This window comes from Bos grunniens, chromosome 18, assembly GCF_055505025.1.
Source record: "Bos grunniens cultivar Pamir isolate PY7600 chromosome 18, Bosgru_T2T1.0, whole genome shotgun sequence".
Taxonomy (NCBI): Eukaryota; Metazoa; Chordata; class Mammalia; order Artiodactyla; family Bovidae; genus Bos; species Bos grunniens.
The window spans coordinates 15155504-15171559 of NC_141182.1; the positions used below are offsets into that span (position 1 = coordinate 15155504).

The window sequence follows — 16056 nt, forward strand, 5'->3', positions numbered from 1 at the left end:
AACTCTAAGCAAGGTGAAATGACAACCCTCAGATTGGAAGAAAATAATAGCAAATGAAACAACTGACAAAGGATTAATTTCCAAAATATACAAGCAGCTCATACAACTCAACGCCAGAAAAACAAACAACCCAATCCAAAAGTGGGAAAAAGACCTAAACAGACATTTCTCCAAAGACATACAGATGGCTAACAAACACATGGAAAGATGCTCAACATTGCTCATTATTAGAGAATGCAAATCAAAACCACAATGAGATATCACCTCACATGGGTAGAATGGCCATCATCAAAATGTCTACAAACATAAATTCTGGAGAAGGTGTAGAGAAAAGGGAACACTCTTTCACTGTTGGTGGGAATGTAAATTGATACAGCCACTATGGAAGATGGTATGGAGATTCCTTAAAAAAACTAGGAATACAATCACCATATAACCTAGCAATCCCACTCCTAGGCATATACCCCAAGGATACCAAGATTGAAAAAGCATGAACCCCATTGTTCATTACAGCACTATTTACAATAGCTAGAACATGGAAGCAACCTAGATGTCCATCAACAGATGAATGGATAAAGAAGTTGTGGTACATATACACAATGGAATATTACTCAGCCATAAAAAGGAATGCATTTGAGTCAGTTCTGATGAGTTGGATGAACCTAGAACCTATTATACAGAGTGAAGTAAATCAGAAAGAGAAAGAGAAATATCGTATTCTAACTCATATTTACGGAATCTAGAAAAATGGTACTGAAGAATTTATTTACAGGGCAATAGTGGAGAAACAGACATAGAGAATAGACTTATGGCCATGGGGAGAGGGGAGGAGAGGGTGAGATGTATGAAAAGACATGGAAACTTACATTACCATATGTAAAATAGATCGCCAATGGGAATTTGCTGTATGGCTCAGGAAACTCAAACAGGGGCTCTGTACCACCCTAGAGGGGTGGGATGGGCAGGGAGATGGGACGGAGGTTCAAAAGGGAGGGAATATATGTATACCTATGGCTGATTCATGTTGAGGTCCGGCAGAAAACTACGAAATTTTGTAAAGTGATTATCCTTCAATAAAAAATAAATTAACTAAAAAAAAATTGAATGAATTGGGCTATGAAGTTTTGCCTCATCTGCCATATTTACCTGGTCTCTCGCCAACTGACTACCACTACATCAAGCATCTCAACAATTTTTTGCAGGGAAAACACTTCCACAACCATCAGGAGGCAGAAGATGCTTTCCCGTTGAATCCTGAAGCATGGACTTCTGTGCTACAGGAATAAACAAACATTTATTTCTTGTTGGCAAAAATGTGTTGCTTGTAATGGTTCCTATTTTGATTAATAAAGATATGTTTGAGTCTAATTAAAATGATTTAAAATTCACGATCTGAGATAGCAATTACGTTTGCACCAACCTAATAGTTGTGGGGTAGGGGAATTGCCTTAACATAGTCTTGTCCAAATGCTCTCCTGGAGCTGGAATCCTTTACAATTTTTCAACACATTCTTTCCCCAGCAATGGAAGCTTTCTACTTAGTGGGTTCATATATTCCAGTGCTGTTGTAAAGATTTTTGGAAGCTCATTTCTTTAACAGCTCCTCTTGGCTTATTTAACTGATTAAAAAATGCTTTATCATGAAAGTTTTCAAATGTATACAACAAATGTATGTCCCTTTACTAGAGGAAAATACACTGATAGCCCATACTGACTACCCAAACCCAACAGTTAAGATTTTGCCACACTTGCTTCACTATATCTCCCTTTTTCTTGAAGTCATTTAATCCACATTATAAACACATTACTGTTATCATACCTCACAATATTAATACAAAAAGAAGTTCTGTCATCAAATATACAATTTAGAATTAAATTTCCCTAAATGTCTCTGAAATACCTTTATTGTTTATTTGCTTAAATCAGGGTCAAGACAGGGTCCACACTTGACAAGAGGTGGCTAATTTTTAATTATAAAAGCAATACATGCTCATTGTTAAAAAAATTAGAATAATTCAGAAATAACGTGAAAAGTAGAATTCCCTCTCTCCCCATCACCCAATTTCCACGTTCCACTGTTAAGTTTCTTGCATAACCTAGAAAATTTTAACACATATATAAACATGTCTTCACAAATAGGATAATACCATATATATGTTCCATAATTTTTTCATAATAAAAATCAGTACATCAAGATCTATCTTTAACAGCTACAAGGCAACCTCCTATACGTATGTGGCAAAATTTAAACTCATACTGATAATCACATGTAGGTTGGTTCATTGGGCCATTTTGCTACAGTAAATGTCATTTTGCATACACCTCTGCCCACTGGTTCAAATATTGCTGAGAGATAAATTTCTAGAAATGGAATTGCTGGGTGAAAGTGTGGGCATGACTTTTATTTGGATTGGATACTTGATATTCATCTTGATATTCATCAAGAGTGAAAAATTCTGTTTTGCTCACACTCCCACTAAATCTGATAGACAAAATGTGGGTCATGACTACTTTTCAGATATCCTCTGCTGGGCAGTTCTCTTTCTTTTTAAAAAATTTTATTTTATATTGGATCTCTCAGCAGTTTTTAAGGACTGTTCGTTCAAATTTAAAAGTCCCATTAGAAATAGTTAATACTAGCAAAGCGTCAGTCTAAAAAAATTTTGAGTTCAGTACATACCAGCAGAGAACTAAAAATATCCAGAAAATTTTTAATAATATATCCAGAAAATTAAAGCTTCATAAAAACTCCCTCACATTTCAAATAAGGGAGGCTAACTTCTGCAGTAACTCTCACTTGTGTGGGTCTGGCCTAAACAAATCCCTCAAAGGGACTTTGGAGAAAAGTTGTTTCTTTAGGTAGAGAATTACAGCATATATGGGAAAATTAAAATTTGATAACTATTAGATTTTCCCTGGATCTGTCCTATCATATAGAAGCCACAAACCATATGTGGCTAAATGTACTTAAAATGTGGTTAATGCAACTGTAAAACTGAATTCCTAATTCCTAATTTTTATTAAATGTAAAAATACTAGAAAATATTTAAGATGCTTTGAATAACTTGAGCATGTGAATATATTTTTCCACAGTAAATTTTATGAAATCTAAATACAAATTATGTCTGATAAAAACCTAGAATCTGAACTGACATGTATTTTAAGTATAAAATACACACCAGATTTTGGAGACTTAGTATGAAAAAAAAGAATATAAAATAGCTTATCAATAATTTTTATAATGATTAGATATTTAAATGTTTGATATATTATGCTAAATAAATTATTGAAATTAATTTTAGCAGATTTTTTTTAAGAGAAGCTATCAGACATTTTAAAATTATGTATTTGACTCATATATTTCTGTTAGGCAGTGGTGTTCTAGATTAGAATAACTAACTGGGGAGACTCCATATTTCTGGGGAGAAGATTCATAGCATTCCCCCCCACTGTGGAGGGGAAGAATAACCATACTATAGATAGAACTATAGATATCCTCTAGCTCTTTCTGAGGCTGCTTTCAAAACACCTTAAAGCATTTTACTAAGCCACTGTTACTGGTCCATGAAAGAGAGATTTCCAGCAGCCATCTCTTCTGATAGTCATCCACTAGCCAGTCAGCTTGCAGCAGGCCGAGCTGTGCCGGTACTGAAAATCTTAGCTTCCCAACAGGTGTTAGTGTTCCCGAGGAACATTATAACCGAAGAAATGCATCAGGAGGATTAATCTCTCCATCTTCTGCCCTTCTCCCCACGCCCACGTCCTCTACTTAAAAAAAAAAAAAAGTATTATGGGACAAAAAAATGTGAAACTGTTGCATGGCTAAGTACAAACTAAAAGTAAAAACTGCTGACCCAAGAAGGTCATGGGGAATACCATGAAAATCAAGTTAGCAGTGAGGAGATTAAAAGGGATATTTACTTTTGAATAATAAAGCATTCCTTGTTACTCATTTCATGAAGTTAGTTAAGTGACGGTTCTATCCCCATAAAGCAGGAGAGCAGTTTTCATTTGACTTCTCACGATCCATCATTTCTGTGTTTCTCTCAGAAAGCTGAACACCACTGCACTCTCTTTTCACATATTACATATCAGTTCCCAGACTTACTAGACCATAGAGTCATAACTGAGAAAGACAGGTTAGGATGGAGACTGCCAGTGTCAGGACAGGGCAGAATCAGGAGAGGCTAGAGGTCTGCATGTTTTGATTCTCGAAAGGGAGTACAAGCTAAAACAAGTTTGAGAATCTCTGCCCTAAATTTACATTGCTTCACACTAGAGCAACAAATGTCGTACAAAATGTCAGCTCACTTTTGAGCAAATCAAAATGCTAGGAATTCTTTGCACTGGAGGAGGTAACACTGACTAACATGCCCTGTGTGATAGTCCACTGGGCTCTTTAATCAAAGTAAGCTGACTTTAAAGTTGACATATGCAAAGTAGGAGCTTTCCTATGCTATGCTAAGTCACTTCAGTCATGTCCGACTCTGTGTGACCCCATAGACAGCAGCCCACCAGGCTCCCTTGTCCCTGGGATTCTCCAGGCAAGAACACTGGAGTGGGTTGCCATTTCCTTCTCCAATGCATGGAAGTGAAAAGTGAAAGTGAAGTCGCTCAGTCGTGTCCGACTCTTAGCGATCCCATGGACTGCAGCCTACCAGGCTTCTCCGTCCATGGGATTTTCCAGGCAAGAGGAATGGAGTGGGGTGTCATTGCCTTCTCCGAGGAGCTTTCCTACCTACTACTTAAAGCATGCCTATACTTATCACCAAAAGTAGGTACACTTGAAAAGTAACCACATCATTTCAACTCAGTGATCTTACAAACCAGAAAAAATTCTTAGGTCACTTTCTTACAGCTACTTTTCATCCACAAGGAAGGCAACAGTCGTAACATTTTTGAAACAAAATAAGTAGAAAGCCACATTATTAAGAATCTTCAGTCATGATTTCACCAGCAGTCCCAGTAATTTCTAGGCCCACAGGAGCAGCAGAGTTGAGGATTAGGGACAAGTTGGAAATTTCCTTAACCTGTTGGCAGCAGTCACCACGTAGAAGTGTTTCTTAAGCGGGGGAGAGAAAAAAAAAGAGGAGGGAAGCATATTTTTAGTCCAATTATTTAAAGAAGAAACAATAAAAGGACTTGCTTAAGTTTAGCCACTTGAGTGTGTTTAAAATTGATAACTAAAGGGGAAAAGAAGATTCTAGGAAAACTATAGTAAAACAGTCACATGACTTTCAGGGGCATATCTGGAGCAAGTTTGAAGTGAGAAAATATGTTCTCCTGCCCTTTTCATGTGAAAAATGGAGCACTCTAGAATGGTATTTTTTAAATTGTAATTCACAACCCACCAGTGAGTCATGAAATCAAATTCATGGAGCATGATTAGAAAATTTTTAATGAAACCAAATATCATAGAGTAGAAAATATCAGAGCTCATCATACTCTGTGGCGCAAAAGTCACAATATTTTTGTTTCACACATGTGTGAGTATACATATACTTGTATGCTGGCTTTATTGAGGATCTAAGCCAACATCAAAATATTGGAAAGTCACTTCTCTGGGGGACAACTTTTTTTAAGATACATTTTACATCCATGGTTCCAAAGAGTTCTCAAAATTATAAAGCTTTTAAAGCCTAATAGGTCTTCCCTGGTGGCTCAAATGGTAAAGAATCTGCCTGCAATGCAGGAGACTCAAGTTCAGTACCTGGGTTGGGAAGATCCCCTGGAGAAGGGAATGGCTACCCACTCCAATATTCTTGCCTGGAGGATTCTCTGGACAGAGGACCCTCGTGGCCTACAGTCCACGAGGTCACAAATTGTCGGACAAAACTGAGTGGCTGACACTTTCACTTCCAGGCTTTCCTAGGCCCTCTTTCTGAAATGTGGAGGAATCAGCCTCAAACTACAGGCAGTTAGTTCTGATCACTTCACTGCAATGGTCATTGAGAACATATGTTCAAACTTCACGCTGTCACTTCAAGTGTTCACGTAAGTATGAATTAAATGCTACTTTTATGCCAGTTGTTTTTGTTCTGAGGCATTTTTTTTAATCAAAGTAATAGGTTTTGACATGAGGCTTTTTTCTCCCTAAATAATCTATTTAGAATCAAAATGTAAATAAAAAACTTAGTACACTTCTTTCACAGGACATTTAAAGAAGACAAATGCTGCTTTTACTAAAAGAAAAACAGATACCTTCCATTTCCTCTGAGCCATGTATTTCTGCAGCAATAGTTGGGATTTAAGATGAACTTTCGATTTTGAAGCTTTAGCAGGCAAATTATTCAGCCACTCATGTTTCAGGCACTGTGTGGCACTCATTCTGCAGCTGTGAAATCAAACAGCAGGTGAGACTTTTAGCTGGGGTTGCCTTTTCTGGCTGTCCAAAATCTGTTCAATTGGTAGGAAGCTGAGTCAGTGGAAGAGATTAATCATTTGGGCAGATTCATGCCACATAATATAAAAAGACACCCTCCTACCTAAAATTCCCATCCTTAAAAGTACAAGAATGTCATCAGCAAAATGTTCCCAGCCCTCTATGGAAGATGTATTTCCCAGTGATTAATTACCACCTCCCACAGTAGAGCTGGGGAATTGAGGCAGGACAGAAGAGGGGTCAGGTGAGCCTGGAATTGCTCTCAAGAAGTAAAAGAACTTCACAGAGAATAATGTCAACTTGTTCTAAATTAGAAATATTTTTCATCACACATAACTTTTCACAGTCAGGAAGAAACAAAACAGTCACGGCCAGGGAACGAGAGCTACCTCAGAGCCCAGATCTTGGGCCTTACCGCTTGTAGTTATCCCTGTATGTCTGAGTACTGGAAAACTCAGTGCTCCAACCCATGACCTTGATAAACCTACTGAAAAGTAAGTAGGTCTTCATCTCCAAGAAATAAGGTTTTATGTCTTTTATTCTGGGGAATAACAACTGCATATCTCAACTTTTTTCAACATTAGCCTATCAAAAGTGATAACGTGGAAATAGGCCTGATTTGTAAATATGGTCCTTTCTAAAACTCTGTCTAGATTTTATGATCCTAGTCACTTGTTTCTTAATTGATTTCCTTTGTCCCTTTCCCTGCTACTTTTTTTCCCAAAGAAGTAGCAGACTAAGAAATCCTGGACAGAACTGGTCTATAGGACAGAAGGACCATTCACTTCAGCAGCCCCGCCCAGTACAGCGTGATTTCCACAGCATCCAGATGGATGGTCACCATCAGAATGGATCACGGATGATAAGCAATAAAGAGTACCTTTTCTCTTTGACCAGCAACCGAGAGACAAAGTCCTTGGCCTCCTCTGACAGCCCTTCAAAGGTATCAGCATCAAAATCCCAGTTACAGTTCACAATGAAATTCATGGTCTCTGCGTCTGTTTCTCCTAGAAATGGGGACAAACCACTGAGTCTACAGAGGAGAGAAAGGACCGTCAGTATGTGGAATCCACACCTGCCAACACACATTGACAAACAGAGAAGACTCTTACAAGGTCAAGCAAAGCTAACCAGAACCAAGAAGTTTCGAAAGAAAAGCACCCGCCGTTGCCTCTCCATAGGAGAAATCCCCAGCACTCAGTAGAGGAAGTGGAAGGACTGGGAAATTGATGGCAGGAAGGGTGTTGGAAAAAGTCCCTTATCATGCTCACTGCATTCCCTCTTGTTTAGTCGCTCAGTTGTGGCCAACTCTTTGCGACTCCATGGACTGTAGCCCACCAGGCTCCTCTATCCATGGGATTTCCCAGGCAAGAATACTGGCATGGGTTTCTATTTTCTTCTCCAACATTCCCTCTTACCCTGAGTAAACTGGGGCCCAACCCAATATGCCCATTTGTCATGTACATTTGACTGAATTTTAAAATAGCTTGGCATGTCTCTGAGACTACCCAGGCCTCAGAGGCCAAAGGAAAGAGGGCAAAGAGACAGGACCACCTCACTGGCTGGCCTTGGGCCTCAATATTCCCCCACCTGGTACAGCATACGCTCAAAGTACAGGAAACAGTTAAACCGTAATAATAAGACTGGGAGCAAAGCTTGATTTTGCTGTGCCCCTGAGGAAATAGCTGAGAGAATTGGAGAGAGAGGAGAATGTTAAGTCTGTGGTTGGCTCTCCTCTCAGCCCGTCCTACCTCTACTTCCTCAGCCCAGAGAAAACGGGGAGCAGAGGGACAAGGTTAGAAGACGCGTGAGCTGAGCCCTGCTCTGTCGGCCCCTCTCCTTCCCACTTGAGTGCACTCCAGCCCCACTTGTGCTGCAGCACCTGTATTTCTTCACCAGAGGGCTCTCTCTCTAGTGGAAGCTGATTTATCAACCCGGAGGTTTCAGGGAATTCATAACTCTGGGACCAGCCCACTAGCAGCAACTGATTAGAGCCAGTGTATAAATACTCCAGCTCCCTCCCCCCTCAGCTGAACTAGCTCTGAGCGGGTCCCACAGTGGGTCCCCTGTTCCCCACAGGATTAGACTCCAGTTACCCACAGCTGCAACTGACTCCACAACACACAGCTTGCTAGTTGCCTTCCTTCCCCATTTCACTTCCCCACTTCTCGGTGTTTCTCTTGGGGACACCTCCCCAATAAACTTCTGGCACTCAGATTTTTGCTGCTTCTAAGGATACCCAAACTAAGACAAATGACCTCCATCCCCAGTGGGAAACCAGGCCCCTGGGCACTCACAGCATGTAGGTGATGACTCCCACACTCCACATGTCCGTCGGGAACGAGACAAACTCATAATTGACGACTTCTGGGGCCAGGAACTCAGGAGTACCAAAGTTCACCTTCAGCTTCTCCCGAGGCTTGTATCTGGGGAGGAGGGGTGCAGAGCACAATGGGAGTGAGCGCCGAGAGAAGCTGGGGATGCCAGGCTAATTCTCGTTGGGAGCTAAATACTCCTCAACCCTTGGTGTCAGCCATGTTTTCTAGACCTCACATGCCGTGTGGTTCACTGGGAAGTCATCACACCCTCAGGCCCTAAATGCAGACTTTCCTAACTCACTGGGGAAAATAAGAAAACCACAGTTTTCCTCCTCCAGGTATTTACAATCTGAAATGGAAGGAAGATTAATATATCTTATTTGGCCTCCGGTCACATGAATGAGGGCTTCCCTTGTGGCTCAGCTGGTAAAGAATCCACCTGCAATGCGGGAGACCTGGGTTTGATCCCCTGGAGAAGGGAAAGGCTACCCACTCCAGGATTCTAGCCTGGAGAATTCCATGGACTACAGTCCATGGGGCCGTGGAGTCAGACATGACTGACTGACTTTCAGCCACTCACTCACTCACATGAGTGAGCAAAAACTGGGTAGAAGCTGTGTGGGGAGCAGTGCTCTGTTGTGCAACATGGTTAAAGGGAAGATGGTATGAGTTATAGAAAGAGGTAAAATGCTCAGCATCACTGATCATCAAATCAAAACCACAGGGAAATACAGATCAGAACCACAATGAAATCATACCCACACCATCAGAAAAAAACAGAACATAGCAACTGCTGGCTAGGATGTGATGAAATTAGAATGCTTAATAGTGGAAATGTAAAATGATGCAGTTACTATGGAAAACAGTGTGGCAGTTCTTCAAAATCTTTTTTAAGAACTACCATATGATCCAGGAACCCTGCTTCTGGGTATATATCCAAAAAAATTAAAAGCAGCGTCTTGAAGTCATATTTATACACCCACATTCATGGCAGCAGTAGTTAAAACTAGCCAAAAGGTGAAGGCAACCCAAGTGTCCATCAACAGATTAATGGATAAACAAAATTTGGTATATACATACAATAGAATATCATTCAGCCTTAAAAAGAAAGAAAATTCTAACACATGCTGTAATTTGGATGAACCTCAAAGACATTACAGTAAGTGAAATAAGCCAGTCACAAAAAGAGAAATACTGTATGATTCCACTTATATGAGGTTCCCAGAGTAGTTAGTTCAGAGACAGAAGGTAGGATGATGGTTTCCAGGTGCTGGAGGCAGGAGGAAAATGAGGGGTATTTGTTTAATGGGCATAGAGTCTCAGTTTTGCAAGGTAAAAAGAGCTCTGGAAATCGGTTGCACAACAATATGAACATAGCTAAAGATGCTTGCTCCTTGGAAGAAAAGCTATGACAAACCTAGACAGCATATTAAGAAGCAGAAGACATCACTTTGTTAACAAAGTTCTGTATAGTCAAGCTATGGTTTTTCCAGTAGTCATGTATGGATGTGAGAGGTGGACCATAAAGAAGAATGAGCACCAAAGAATTGATGTTTTTGAACTGTGGTGTTGGAGACGACTCTTGAGAGTCCCTTGGACAACAAGGAGATCAAACCAGTCGATTCTAAAGGAAATCAACCTTGAATATTCATTGCACGGGCTGATGCTGAAACTGAAACTCCAATACTTTGGCCACCTGATGCAAAGAGCTAACTCACTGGAAAAGGTCCTGAAGCTGGTAAAGATTGAGGGCAGGAGGAGAAGGGGGCAAGAGTGGATGAGATGGTTGGGTTGCATCATTGACATGAGTTTGAGCAAACTCTGGGAGAGAGTGAGGGAAGCCTGGGGTGCTGCAGTCCATGGGGCCACAAAAAGTCAGATATATCTGAGTGACTGAACAACAACTGTAACTATTCTTAATAATTGCTAACATGGTAAATTTTATGTTACATGTGTTTTATAAAATTACAAAAAAAGATTAGAAAAAGTATTCTTGACATGAAGTTTAAGGGAGACTAGGAAGATAATTGATTGCTGCATGGAGAAATTTGATTTTTGCTGAATGACAAAAGTTGATTTTTAGAATCATTCTTGAAAGAGAAGAAAATCCTTAGCTAAAATTTAATGGGCAGCAACAAAAGTGTCCTTCAGTTGGTGAGTGGATAATATAAAGTATGGTACATCCAGACAATGGAATAGTATTCAACACTAAAAAAAAAAAAAAAAAATAGAAAAGAAACAAAGAACCATCAAGCCATGAAAAGACATGTAAGCGTGCTAGGTCACTTTAGTCGTGTTTGACTCTTTGCAACTCTATGGAATGTAGCCCAGCAGGCTCCTCTGTCCATGGAATTCTCCAGGCAAGAATACTGGAGTGGATTGCCATGCCCTTCTACAGGGGATCTTCCCCACCCAGGGATTGAACCCACGTCTCCTGCATTGGCAGGTGAGTTCTTTACCACTAAAGCCACCTGGGAAGCCCTGAAAAGACATGGAAGAACCTTAAAAGCATATTGCCAAACGAAAGAAGCCTGTCTGAAAAGGTTACATACTGTATGATTCCAAATATATGACATTCTGGTAAGGGCAAAACTATGGAGACAATAAAAAGATCACGATTGCCAGGGTTAGGGAGGAGGAACGATAAATAGGTGAAGCACAGAGGATTTTAAGGGCAGTGAAGATACTCTGTTGATGAATATATGCCATCATACATCATTTGTCCAAACCCATTTGTTGTTGTTCAGTTGCTAAGTTGTGTCAGTCTCTTTGTGACCCCATAGACTGCAGCACCCCAGGCTTCTCTATCCTTCACTATCTCCCAGAGTTTGTTCAGACTCATGTTAATCATGTTGATGATGCAACCCAACTATTTCATCCTCTGTTGCCCCCTTCTCCCCCGCCCTCAATCTTTCCCAGCATCAGGGTCTTTTCTAATGAGTCAGCTTTTGCCATCAAGTAGCCAAGTATTGTAGCTTCAGCTTCAGCATCAGTCCTTGCAATGAATATTCAAGGTTGATTTCCTTTAGGATTGACTGGTTTGATCTCCTTGCTGTTCAAGGGACTTTCAAGAGTCTTCTCCAGCACCACAATTTGAAAGCATCAGTTCTTCGGCACTCAGACTTCTTTATGGTCCAACTCTCACATCCATACATGACTACTGGAAAAACCATAGCTTTGACTATATGGACCTTTATTGGCAGAGTGATGTCTCTGTTTTTAAATACACTGTCTAGGTTTGTGATAGCTTTCCTTCCAAAGAGCAAGTGTCTTTTAATTTAATGGCTGCAGTCACCATCTGCAGTGATTTTGGAGTTGCCCAAAATAAAATCTGTCATTGTTTCCACTTTTCCTCTTTCTATTTGCCATGAAGTGACGAGCCCAGATGCCTTGATCTTAGTTTTTTGATGAGTTTTAAGCCAGATTTTTTCACTCTCCGAGTCATTCACCCTCATCAAGAAGCTCTTTAGTTCCTTTTCACTTTCGGCCATTAGAGTGGTATCATCTGCCTATCTGAGGTTGTTGATATTTCTCCTGGCAATCTTTATTCCAGCTTGTGATTCATTCATCCTGTCATTTCACATGATGTACTCTTCATGGTGGTGGTGGTTTAGTCGCTAAGTTATGTCTGACTCTTGTGACCCCATGGACTGTGGCCCACCAGGCGCCGCCCCCGCCCCCAGCCACCCCATCCATGGGATTCTCCATGCAAGAATACTGGAGTGGATTGCCATTTCCTTCTCCAATGCTCTTCGTGAGAACATCACTAATCCAAACCCACAGAATGTACAATGTCAAGAGTGCACCTTAATTTAAACTATGGACTTTGGGTGATTATGATGTGTCAAAGTAGGCTTATCATTGTTGATGATGTGGGAGGCTTTGTATATGTGGGAAAGGGGATAAATGGAAAGAGGATAAAATCCCTGTTCCTTCCCCCAATTTTGATATGCACCTAAAACTCTAAAAATTAAATATTTATTTTAAAAAATCAATGAATACTTTCTATTTGCAGATACCATGCTAAAAGTTTTCTTTATATAAACTTTCATCCCCATAACAGCACCACGAAGTAAGTCTACTGTCCCCATTTTACAGATGGGGAAATTGAGAGAGAAGAATAAAATAAATATTCTGCTGATGTGGCCCAACAGGGATATGAGTTTTCAAAATACAGTCTCCTCTCTTTCAAATTTGCCAAGAGCCGGGCACATGCAAACCTTGAGCCAACACAGCCCACACCTATCCAGCGAAAGTGCACCAAAGGTCACCTTGGTGGCTGAGTTGTGGCAGGAAGCCAGGGAGGGGAAGAAAGTGAAAGCCTTCCTCCGGCAGCCTGTTCCTCCCCTGCACTGGCACCTGCCTGGAGCCTCAGAGCCAAGCAGCCAAACTGAGAGGAGCAGCCTTCCTCTTGGGGACAGAAAGCCCAGGCTCTCAGCCCCTGGACACCACTTTCCTAGGATGCATTCTTATTTCTGTTGCTTCATCTGCCCCACATCCACACCTTGTATCACGTGACTTTGTAGTTCCTTCCACTAGAGATGGCATATTTTACCCCATCCCATTGACGCTGAGCTTGGCCACGTGAGTTGCTTTGGCTAGTGGTATGTGGGTGGAAGTGATAGTGGGCCAATTCCAAGCTAGGCTGTAGGACTGTGCCCTCCTGCTCCTCAGCCATCACCATGGGAAGAGAATGAGAGACACCTGGAAAAGACCTGTCCTCACTGACCTGCATCCAAGCCCAGTTCAACTCAGCCTAGATCAGAAACTCCCTACCAGTGGTGTGTGGGTAAAAGTTTAACAACCAGCCATCTGATTTTTTTTTTTAAAATCCTGATTTTTAGCATCTGCCAATGGTGTAAATATTGATTTCACCATGCCTGATTTTAAAGTTCTATCAGGATGTCACTGAATAGAGTTGAGAAGAGATAGGCCATAGCACACAATAATAACAATAGGCATAAATAACCTCATGAGCATAAATAATAGTGAAATGTAGTAAAATAATTAGAAATTATTAAGGTTTTAGCATGTAATATCTTGGACTTCCCTGGTGGTACAGTGGATAAGAGTCTGCCTACCCATGCAGGGGACCCTGCAGTTTGATCCCTGGTCTGGGAAGATTCCACATGCCACGCAGCAACTAAGCCCATATGCCACAGCTACTCAGCCCATGCTCTGGGTCCCACAAGCTGCAATCCTGAGCCCACGTGCTGCAGTTACTGAAGCTTCTGCACCCTAGAGCTGGTGCTCTGCAACAAAAGAAGCCAACACAGTGAGAAGCCCAAGCGCCACTAGACCGTGGACCCAACTCTCTGCAACTAGAGGAAGGCCACATTCAGCCACGAAGACCCAGAACAACCAAAGATGAAAATAAATATTGTGATGTCTTTGTTTCAATATAATTTCTTTAATTGTACATTTATACAATTTAATTTTTAATAATGGTCATGTTTAACAATTGGCTTACAAGATTCCTTATCATGAGCTAGTGTAAGTTGGGTTCATCAAACTAATTCCCCAGCTGACTCAAAAATGTGCGGAGGAAAATAATTGTTTTAAGTCACTGTGACTTGTTATACAGCAAGGAGTGTATATGGGTGTGACTCATTATACAATACTGTGGCAATAGTTAACCAACCCATCCACCCCAAAGTTGGGTCAAAGTATCTAAGATTCCCTTTCCAAATTCCCAGAGCAAGGCCCTCTGTAATCATAAGGTCACATATGCAGTCACAGTCCATAAGGTTTGGGACAAGCACCTCCTTGCCCTGACAAAGGATCTGATTAAATGTGCTTAGATTCCAATCTGAGCCCAAGACTGGGAGTCAGGAGGCACATCCCTGCACCCAAAATTCTGGAGACCAAGCTTAAACAAGCTATTTCCCATTTGTCTCCATCCTCAACACTTTGATATGTCCTTATTTAGACCCACTGATGACTCTTACCACCCAGCCTGCTGTTAAAATTGGTCCCTCTTGCTGGATGTCAGAGCCTCTGAAGATTTGTACGGCCCCTCTCTACTGAGGGCCATACCTCCACTCACAATCTCAGAGCCTTCTCACAGCTCCACCCAGAAATACAACTGTACTTTCTATAGTTCTTGTTAGGGGGAAACTTTGTCATTTCCTCCCTCTTTACAAACATTTAAACTATTCTGGAGCATAAGGCATACTCTCTCAACACACATAGTCCCCCCCGCCAGAGGTCCCTTCTCTTAAAATCACACTGCCCAGTAAGCAGGCCAATTTGCCAAACAATCCTTTGGCTGAGTGACCAGTTTGCCAGACTGCTGAGGATGTTTTTGATGTTTTCCTTTCATCTCACAGCCAGAACCCATGAACCTGTGGGCCCAGCTCCCCTGAGGGCCATTTCCTGAGCACCGTGTTTTCTGACACCTATGCTTCTCCAGTGCTCTGCATGTGCCCTCAGCACCCACTGGCCCACCTGCAGCTCCTGCCTTCCCCAGGTCAGCCTGCTCACACGCACAGCACATCCTATTCTCAGCCCCCGAGTCACACCAGCCCTCTTGCCTCCCCTCCACGCAGAGTCGTGCTGGAGCCAGTTGTCACAAGTGCGTAAAGGCCAGCTGTGCACATCTCCTCTCAGCTCTGTACTCAGTGATGTCATATTGGCAGCTTGAAATCAGCCAAAGTTAGCAAAGGTTACAGATCAGTCCCATCCCCTCTCCCGCTCCAGCTGCAGCGGGCTGTTAAACGTTTACCAGCACTATCGCCTGCAGGTAACAAAACTTGGTCCATTCCTCTCTCCTGGCTGTTCAGAAAAGCCTTCTCAGACTCCAGGGACCTCAGGTGGTTACTTCTTGCTCTGAATCCACAGTGTGTCACTGTAAATCCTCATTTGGCAATTGGTCATCTGACATTTGGGAGGGTCCTGCATACACGCTAGCGTGTGCAGTCTCAGTGAAGAACATATTGTCCCGCAGTGAGGGAACAGTGGTTCTTGTGGAAAAGTGAAACTGAAATTGTTTGTCGCTCAGTTGTGTCCGACTCTTTGTGACCCCATGGACTATAGCCTGTCAGGCTCCCTTGTCATTTCACCAGGCAAGAGTGGGTTGCCATGCCCTTCTCCAGGGAATTGTCCTGACACAAGGATCGAACCTGGGTCTCCCGCATTGCAAGCAGACTATGCTGTCTGAGCCACGAGGGAACACCGGTTCTGGTGGGGGTGGGGCAAAGAAAGTCTCAGCTATTACAATGGCCTGTGGCTCTCCAAAGGGCCACAGTACATAAACAGATACACAGTACACCTGTGGCATCATGAAGATGGAACCTGGGGATTAGGAAAGAAATAGTTAAAAAGGCTCTTTGTGGAGCAGGCAGAGACATGAAAACT

The 16056-nt window shown here is 41.8% G+C and overlaps 1 protein-coding gene across 13 annotated transcripts in view; it reads right to left on the reverse strand.

Moving 5' to 3' along the window:
• Window positions 1-1886: 1886 nt before the first annotated feature.
• The window catches only part of MYLK3 (myosin light chain kinase 3), a 56729-nt gene continuing 42559 nt past the window's right edge, over window positions 1887-16056 (reverse strand). For 9 of the 13 annotated variants that reach the window (XR_015145424.1, XM_086350499.1, XM_086350496.1 and 6 more), the window contains 4 exons: window positions 8680-8808; window positions 7263-7415; window positions 6202-6334; window positions 1887-5062 (listed from right to left, as the gene is read on the reverse strand). Coding sequence is in view for 9 of the 13 variants with exons in the window: in XM_086350499.1 (XP_086206625.1) it covers window positions 5003-5062; window positions 6202-6334; window positions 7263-7415; window positions 8680-8808 (475 nt within the window). In the remaining 4 variants the exon portion in view is untranslated. Of the gene's footprint in view, window positions 5063-6201; window positions 6335-7262; window positions 7416-8679; window positions 8809-16056 lie in introns of those variants that run through there. The other 4 variants (XR_015145423.1, XR_015145422.1, XM_086350492.1 and 1 more) reach the window with 3 other exon arrangements.